Source organism: Doryrhamphus excisus, linkage group LG13 (assembly GCF_037039965.1).
Source record: "Doryrhamphus excisus strain RoL-2023G ecotype Guam linkage group LG13, RoL_Dexc_Guam_v1.1, whole genome shotgun sequence".
NCBI classification, from domain to species: domain Eukaryota; kingdom Metazoa; phylum Chordata; class Actinopteri; order Syngnathiformes; family Syngnathidae; genus Doryrhamphus; species Doryrhamphus excisus.
In genome coordinates this window covers 2,112,221-2,121,845 of record NC_136369.1, presented here as the reverse complement: position 1 = coordinate 2,121,845, position 9,625 = coordinate 2,112,221, and the positions used below count along the sequence as shown (strand labels likewise).

The 9,625-nt window shown below is 42.2% G+C and overlaps 1 protein-coding gene across 1 annotated transcript; it reads left to right on the top strand.

The window, feature by feature from the left end:
• Positions 1–617: 617 nt before the first annotated feature.
• LOC131139485 (COUP transcription factor 2-like) lies at positions 618–6,874 on the top strand. The gene is made up of 3 exons (XM_058089146.2): positions 618–1,584; positions 2,841–3,365; positions 5,485–6,874. Exons 1-3 carry the CDS (start codon positions 1,143–1,145, stop codon positions 5,757–5,759), a joined length of 1,242 nt encoding a protein of 413 aa, XP_057945129.1. The 5' UTR covers positions 618–1,142; the 3' UTR covers positions 5,760–6,874.
• The last annotated feature ends 2,751 nt before the right edge of the window (positions 6,875–9,625 follow it).

Sequence of the window (9,625 nt, the reverse complement as noted above, 5' to 3'; positions counted from 1 at the left end):
ACACGGGGCACGGTTGTTCTAATGGTCGAGCGGCTGCATGGCCGCCGCATGACCCCGCCGGGAGCGATCACATGCTTCCCGTGATGCCATATATGGTTATTTCTGGTATAAAAGCATCTCAAAATGGACGTTACGTCGTACATATATGCTGTAATATGCTTGATCAGCACGTATTTATGAATTGCTATCATCAAAGCGTGAATGAGATATGCACAAATTGGCGAGTTTTCCCACAAAAATGACGAAAAATGATACTTTGCTGAATATGCGCTGCAAATAGTGTATGCTCTGGCAGGCCTGCACTTTGAAATCAGCGCCATTAATCTTATTAGCATAACGAGCTTTACCCCACTCCAGGAAAGTTGCTGCTTGTGTGTGTGTGAGAGACTTCCTGTTGTCTCCAATTAGCTCACTTTCAACCCTCCCTAGCCTCCCACCCCACAAGCCCATCCCCATTCCGTCTTAAAGGGCACAGGAACGGCCAAATTGGCCAGTATTTGTCATCTCTCATCCCATCCATCCATTCATCCATCCACCCCCCCGCCCCCCCCCCATGTAAATGCAAAAAAAGTAATCGGTATGTTTTCGTGCTGCCACTAGGGGGCATTATATCACTGTTGTAGGACTGATGGCTTCTGATCTCAGATCAGCATCCTCTCCCAGGCCACGCCTCCTAAATGACCGTCACCGGCGATGACGTCACGACGCCACGCTCTACTCCTGTTTTTCAGTGGTGGAACCGAAGCATCTTCACCATCATCATCATCATCAGCAGCAGCAGCAGCAGCAGCAGCAACCTCCAGCAGGGACAGCTCTACTTCTTCTTCTTTTTCTTCTTCTTCTTCTGCTGCTTTCCTCGGCTGCTACTTTGGGGCTGCAAGACCCGTCTGGGGGGGGTCCGGGGAAGACGTCTCATCAGCCGGGCCACTTTGGGAAGCATGTCTTTTTGTCTCTCAGAATGACGCGGTGCAAGCTCTCCATGCATCTTCCTGCCTCCCAGCGGACGTGCGGGCGCCTTACGAGCTGCTATTTTGGAATTTAATAGAATCTCCGATTTGATGACACGTCAGAGCGGCCGTTAAGTGAATTTTAGAAAAGACAAAAAAAAAAAAAACACAAGCGAGAGGAAACTTTTGGCGGACATGGCGATGGTAGCGTGGAGGAACCCCGAGGAGGGGACGCTGTCCTCCCCGGTGTCGCAGGTCGCTCCTCTGGCTCTGCCGGCTCACATCAACCCGCCGACCTCCCTGGAAGCGACGAACCCGCCCGGCGGCGCCGTGGCCACCTCCGGCACCTCCAACATCTCCTCCAACACCACCAGCTCCTCGTCGTCGTCGTCCTCCTCGTCGGACAAGCAGTCCGCCCCGCAGGTGGAATGCATCGTGTGCGGGGACAAGTCCAGCGGGAAGCACTACGGCCAGTTCACCTGTGAAGGCTGCAAGAGCTTCTTCAAGCGCTCCGTGCGGAGGAACCTCAGCTACACCTGCCGCGCGAACCGCAGCTGCCCGGTGGACCAACACCACCGCAACCAGTGCCAGTACTGCCGCCTCAAGAAGTGTCTCAAAGTCGGCATGAGGAGGGAAGGTGAGACCTTTAGGACTCCATTTGGGCTTTCCATCATTCATCATTCATCATTCATTTAAAACTAAAATATTGGACGCTCACAACAATAATACACACAATAACTCATTCTTCCGTCAGATTATTTTTGTAATTAAGAATTTACAAAATTTCTTTGAAGATAAATCGCGTGACTTTAAAAACGTACATTTGTTACCTTTTTTCTTTTAGTCGGAACCATATTTGTTAACTTTAAGTCAAAATGGACGCTAGGATCATGTGATTTCACCCAGCCAATCAGTGATGGCAATGATAACCCGCTATTAAAATACAAAATATATCGATATTATGATTTTAATAATGCATAATACAATGAATGAATAAAGTACTATAGAATAAATATTGTAATTTTAAGTCCTTATAGGTCCTAATCAATATATATTCAAGTGTGGTCTATCATGATAATAAACTGTTTTAAAATGGGAAATTTTAGTAGTTAAGAATGTAAAAAATGCCATAAAAGTATACTTTTGGGGGGTGGGAAATGTTCAATTTCAGTGTGTAGCCTCTTAGTGAAGGAAATGATGAATTAGCATTTAAACATATCCTGGTGCAATACTTATTATTATTTGAAGAAGAAGCATATAATTTATTATTATGATAATTCATATTATTATAACTACAATAATAACCATTAAGTAAATGTTATTATTGAATAATACTGATAATAATAATAGTTATTGTTATTAAACGTAATAATGTAGTAAAAAGTACAAGGCAGTAAAAAAACAGCCAAAGGAGAGATTAAAAATAGATATAAAAACATGTAGGAGTATATATAGAAAGTATTGTTTTGGAAGGGTTAAAGGGTGTATGTGGGGTGGGGGGTTTCGGGAGGCATGTGTGTGTTAGGGTGCATCACAGAGGACCCAAACTGCAGCCTGAATCTCGCAAGCCAATCACTGATGCAAACGCTGCTGGTGTAAACAAACCTGGATTGAATTCAGATTTAAAAAAAAAAAACAAGATTAGCACGCAAGCAAGAAAAAAACACACAAAGTTAACACGCTTGAGCAGAAGCCTGCCTTTGGGGGGTAGGTGTGTGTGTGTGTGTAACAGTCGGGATGCGAACCAGACAACGCGAGTCCTAAATTTAGCGCCTCTCCAGAATCCCGCGGGTGCAATGGTGCACATGCTGGCACGCGATGCTCCCGCTGCAGGTTGTGGCCCACGAACGGAAGCTGTCTGACTGTCTCTCGTGTCCCGTGTTTTGTTCGCAGCCGTCCAGAGAGGCAGGATCCCCGCCCAATCGTACCACGGCCAGTTTGCGCTGACCAACGGGGACCCCCTGCAGTGCCACTCCTACCTGTCGGGCTACATCTCCTTGTTGCTGCGGGCCGAGCCCTACCCGACCTCCCGCTTCGGCTCCCAGTGCCTCCAGGGCACCAACATGGTGGGCATCGAGAACATCTGCGAGCTGGCGGCGCGCATGCTCTTCAGCGCGGTGGAGTGGGCGCGCAACATCCCCTTCTTCCCCGACCTGCAGGTGTCGGACCAGGTGGCCCTGCTGCGCCTCACCTGGAGCGAACTGTTCGTGCTCAACGCGGCGCAGTGCTCCATGCCCGTGCATGTGGCGCCGCTGCTGGCCGCCGCCGGCCTGCACGCTTCTCCCATGTCCGCCGACCGCGTGGTGGCCTTCATGGACCACATCCGCGTCTTTCAGGAGCAGGTGGAGAAGCTCAAGGTGCTGCACGTGGACTCGGCCGAGTACAGCTGCATCAAGGCCATCGTGCTCTTCACCACAGGTACGTGATGATGTCATCATCCCGCACTACGCCTCACCTGACCTGACCTTTTACAAAATGCTGAGGGACAAGAAAACCCAGCTGTGCGCTAAAAACGGCCCCCAGCCCACACTTTGGACACCCCTGGCATCAGAAAATACTTACTATTATTATTCTTATGTAGCGTATGTATATGTTTTGGATGTTAGTTCATGAAATAGCAGCAGCCCAGTCTGTAAAAACTAAATAAAACTAAATCGGGACAACCAAAATGGGAAATTAGATTATTATCTAATATAATTATTATTATTATTATCATGATAAATTAAGCGCACATTCATGCTAATAATAATATAATAACACACAAATGATTGATTTGCATATTTAAGGTTTAGTAATAATTGTAGTGCATATTTTTTTAGGTGAAAACCAAATGAATAGCCAAATAAAAGAAATAAGAAGAAGATGTGTTTACTTCCCTTTGGAAAACGCAGCACCTTATGTAACCTCCCTGCTCAGCGGTGACCTCGCGTAACCTCCTGCAGCTTAAAGGGACAGGCAGCACTTTTCAGGAAATACCAGGCATCAGACCTTGATTTGATTTGATCCATGTGTGACATTTTGCGTCTGGATTTAAAATAGAACTCTTATTTTGGCAATTTCCTGCCTGCTGCGTCAAACAGCAGCCCGCTTTTATTTATTCACCATTCTACTTCCCTGGTTAAATACTATGTTTTATATATGCTCATGTCTTTATGAAGCTGGAGGCTACGAAAAGTAGAAGCCCTGTTGTGTTCGAGTCCACATGAGCCCACGTCTTGAAAGTGGGACACACATAAGCGTGCGTGTCCTACATTTGATGGCTGCGCCGCCGCCATCTTGGCAGTGGCGTGCCGTGCCAGGAGGTCAGAGCGGGTCGTGCAGGATGTTTGTGTGGCGTTATCTCAGCGCTCTCATCCTCCTGCAGCGCCAGTGACTCATGACTTCATTCCTACCTTCAGCGTTCTCGAGCTTTCTTCAACGTTTTATCACCGCTTGGCCTCAAAGGTCACATGTTTCAACTTTCAGGCAAGATTTCAATTTCAAAGGAAAATAGAAAAACAATAAAATAAGAAATTGACACGTCCACATCCTGTTAGTCACGTCCACTAATGTCCCGCGGGCCGGACTTTGGTTACACCTGGCCTGGTACAAACTCATATTTTATTTTTAAAGTGAAATTTTTAACATGAAATTAAAAAATCACTGTGGATCTTTAACAAGTCAGTTTACGAAGCGAGCAGAGCATCACTCTAATTTAAGGATCTTTGACTCCTGTTTGGGACAGTTTTTTCATTCATTCATTCATTTTCTACCGCTTTTTCCTCACGAGGGTCGCGGGGGGTGCTGGAGCCTATCTGAGCTGTCTTCGGTCGAGAGGCAGGGTACCCCCCCCCCAATTAATTCCTAAAAAGTGTCTTGTCATATAAAGGATCTTTGACTATAGCTTTTCCCCCCACAAAGATTTCCTAAAAATAGCCGAACACTTCTTGTTATATCGAGGATCTTTGACTTGCTTTTTCTTCCCCCACAAACATTTCCTACAAAGAGCAGAGCACTTCTTGTAATATAGAGGATCTTTGACTAGCTTTTTCTTCCCCCACAAACATTTCCTACAAAAAGCAGAGCACTTCTGTCATATAGAGGATCTTTTACTCATGTTTTTCAGTAGAGGTGATTAAAAACAGCAGTGCTCCTTCTACATAGAGGATCTTTGACAAGTACTTCTCCTGTAGGTGCGAAAAAAACAGCACAGTCATATAGAGGATCTTTGAGGCATGTTTTTGTAGGAGGTGCTGAAAAACAGCAAAGCGGTGCTGGCATATAGAGGATCTTTGAATAGCATTTTTATTGGCGGTGCTTAAAAACAGCAGAGCACTTCTGTTACTTTTTTGTCCTACGTCCTTTAGCAACAGCAGAGGTGTTGTTATATAGAGGATCTTTGACATGCGTTTTAGCATTAGGTCCTTCAAAGCGAATCTTGGATGAGGGTTAAAAGAGCAGCGCTCTCCTGCGACATACAGGATCTTTGACTGTTTCATTCATCAAGTCATTGCTCCTGATGTCAGACAAAGATTGTAACGGGTGTTCTTCCTTCTAGACGCATGTGGGCTGTCAGACGCGTCCCACGTGGAGGGTCTCCAGGAGAAGTCTCAGTGCGCCCTGGAGGAGTACGTGAGGAGTCAGTACCCCAACCAGCCCACCCGCTTTGGAAAACTGCTGCTGCGTCTGCCGTCCCTGCGCTCCGTCTCGTCCTCCGTCATCGAGCAGCTCTTCTTTGTCCGCCTGGTGGGCAAGACCCCCATCGAGACCCTCATCCGGGACATGCTGCTGTCGGGGAGCAGCTTCAACTGGCCTTACATGCCCATGCAGTAGGGGGGGCACACCGAGGGCCGCCCCCCTCACCAGGAGGACTGACTGATGGATGTTTGGGAGGTAATTTTCACGTGACGTCTTTCTGTCAGACAATTTTGAGATTATTGTGGACTTTTTGCAGTGTTTTCTTTTTAGAATAACAATATTTATTGGCCCCGTGTGAATATTTATCATACTTTACTACATATCTTTATCCTGGGAAAAAGTCAGCAGGGCTTTTCTTCATTTTTTTGTCTTGTGTTGATTTGATTTGTTTTCTACTTGACAGACGTGGCACTTTTTTCTTTTCTGAATGAAAAAAAAGAACATTTGACACAAAAAGCACACAATAGCGTCATGCTAATGCCCATGGGGGCCGACAAAGACTGCACAAGGAGTTTTATGTCCTCATGAACATCTGCAACAGTAAACTCATGACTTTTTTTTTATAAAGAAGTATTTATTATTTAGCAGCAATAACTTCATCTCTTTTCCCTGCACTGCACCTTTAAACGGAATTTTAATACAAAAATAAAATCTTCCTTTCGGAGTATCTTTTATTTACTTATTTATTTGCAAAAAAAATGCTATTGTTTTTTTGTTTTTTTTTTTTTACTGAATTTGCCGATATGTCACACTTTTCAGTAAAATGTTCATTGAATTACAATTTCGTATTTTACATTCAAATTGGAACTCCTAGATTTTTTTTTTTTACCTCAATAAAAAAAAATCCAGGCGTTACTGATTTGTACTAATTATATATTTTTTCTTGGGGGGGGGGTGATTTATTATCGACACAACCTTTTGTTATACATGACGCTTTGACGCTCAGAAAAACAAGTGATGACATTACTGAGGCACGTGCGCTTCTGCGCGTGACTGTTCCGGAGAAACACGGAGAGATTTGTTCCGTAACAATATTAGTTCCGTGTCAAATTATAACTCAAGATTGTTTTAAACATTAAGAAGAATAACAATAATTTGATTTTGGCATATGCCGGCAGTGTGTGTGTGTGTGTGTGTGTGTGTGTGTGTGTGTGTGTGTGTGGTGTAAATGATGTGACCTTTAATTAAGAGGGCTTCGTGGGAGAAAACGTAATTATTTGTGTGTGTTGGATTTAATTTTAACTATAAAATGTAAAAAAAAAAAAAACATTTAGTAAGTGTATTTTTACTGTGTCTAAGGAATTTCATCTTTCAGGTTTTTTAATGTTTTTGTACTACATTGATTTACAACTCATTTGCACAAGTGCTATTTTGTGACTATTTCAGTGACTTTAGAAATTTAGGTTTGTCATGTTTTAATCATGTTTACGGTTTACATTTTAATATATATATGTATTTATTTACAATTGATCAATTTTAAAATGGACTTTAAGAATGTTGTCAAGACGGTGGACAGGAAGTGCAGTTCTAATCACGTGACGGATTAAAGTTTCTTTCTGTATGCGGACCTAATGAGGACCCCCGGACCCCCGCATTGGAGGGTCCTGTCAGTCCCGTTTAGCCTGAGGACCATGACCGTCCTCGGGGGGGGGGCAAAGGGAAGGTGTTGCTGCTGTGTGGCTTAGACGTGAATGACAAGTATTTTTTTTTTTACCTCCAAATTGTCCTAATTGAGAAGCTTTGATGAGTTTGGGCTGGTCGGCAGCTCAGCCTGCTCTCAGCCAATCAGCTGTCAGGGGAGGACGGGATTAGCCAATCAGATCACTTCTACTCTTCCCTCTCGAGCAGACCGTGCAGGTCTGATATTTTGGCTATGATACTTCCTCTAAATGTATTTCTGAATAAAGTCCTCCACGTCGTTTTACATTTCAATAAATGTGATTGCGAGAACTGTTTTTTAAGTTGAGGCTTTTAAAAAGTGAAAAACGAATTACTTAACATAGTAAAAACATCATTTTATGAAAAATAACCTGTCTGTAGGTCATACAACATGCAAACGGGCTTTGTTTTAAGGCACACTATAAGTAGACGTGTATTTAATGTAATAGAATTCATTTTTAGAATTAATTAAATTAATTACGTTTTTATCTTAAATAACCAAAAACAGTCAAACAGGAGTGTGTGTGTTTTTTTTAGCAAATAGAAAGATAATTCGAATAATCAATGTTAAATTAAATTCCCTAGTAAACAAAGCAACGCTTTGCTTCTGCTCATTGAAATTATTGTTTTTATTTTTTCGTTTTTTCGAAGTGACCAAAAAGTGAAAAAGGGTTGGCCATCATGACATGACTAAACTTGTGTAATGTTTTTCATTGTTTATGCTCTCGTCGTTCTTAATTTAATCCGTTCAACTCCCGCTAACACGGATTATTTATATCTGGATAAAAGCGAGTCGTTGTTGATGTATTGTCATTCTCTTTTTAGCACATTTCATTCAGTTTGTATGTTAAAGTTTTAGCGTTTAAATCACAGCAAAATTCGAATTGAATAAAAACCAGATTGAGACGTCCGGTGAAAAGATATAAAAAGTATTTTTATTATTAATTTTTTTTTTTTGTATCTTTATTATTTTTCAATTTTACTACGTTTTTCTTTACACATTCAGCAGCAAGAACTGTTTGGGATTGTAAGCTTATGGCCATTAGAAAGCTAGCAGTAGAAAGCTAGTAGGCCTATCGGCATAATAATAGCTGGGGACTGCGGTGATATGTTGTGATGTACTCGCCTGATGTGGTAGAATTCATGACAGGAAGTCAACATTCCTGCCATAGCAGGAACAAAACACACACACCAACTGAAAGGTGCGCTGTCACTTTAAGATGCCCCCCCCCCCCCTCCAATCAGATGAAGACTTGACATCTCGTCCGCGTGCGGCTGACAGGTGGAATCCCACCAGGGCGTCCATCACGGCTGCCAAAAGGAGCTTCCTCGGTGGGCGGGGCCAAGACACCGAGGCACCCGATTGGTTACCCCTCACCCCGTCCCGCCCAGGCCGGATTAAATCTTTTTTTTCAGTGCTCAGGGTGAAAGTCATGTTAGATAATACTTTACTATCACTCATCTGCTTTACAACTAACAGGACGTTGACCATATTTGGAAGAACAATGTCAAAGTGGGACCAAAGTCACATGACTTTTTCTAGTATTTATTTTCCGAATATTTATGATGCATCTGGCATCATTTTACTGCAGGTGCATAGTACTTTAACTTCATGTGTACCTAATACTGTACTTTTTGGCTACACCTAATATTTAGACCACTGTGTCCAAACCACATTATTAAAAATGAAAACATAATCTCTATAAGTTTTCTCTCATTATATCACAACTTTATTGTTAAAATTGCAACTTTTTTCCTCATTATAATACGACTTTTTTCTCCTAATATTTGGACTTTATTTATGTAAAGTTACAATTTTAAATTTTCAACTTTCTTGTAAATTTTTCTTCTCGTAATTATGACTTCATTTCCACAATATTTTGACTTTATTTCCATAATATTGTAACTTTTTCCACAACCCTACTTTCAAAAAATGACAATTTCTTAGTTTGTTTCTCATCGTATTGCGGCCTTAAAAAATGTCATATATTTCATATTTCAACGTTATGCAACAAAAATGACATTATTTTTCCTATGATGTTATTCTTGTAAAATTGGGATTTTTTTCCCAGTTAAATGTTTTTTTCCTCAAAATATTTAAACTAATTAATGTGAAATGACAGTTTTTTGAATTTTTGCTGATTAAAAATGTTTTTGTTGTTAAATGATATTTATAGACTATGCTGCAGGCCCATAAATAAGCAGCAACAGGCTAGAAATGGCCCCAAGGCTGCAGTGTGGACACCCCTATTTCTATCTCGTATATTGGGTGTACTTGGTGAATATTTTAGAGACGAGTCAGCACTTGAACAACCTCCATGCATCCAAAGTTTCCCTTCCGC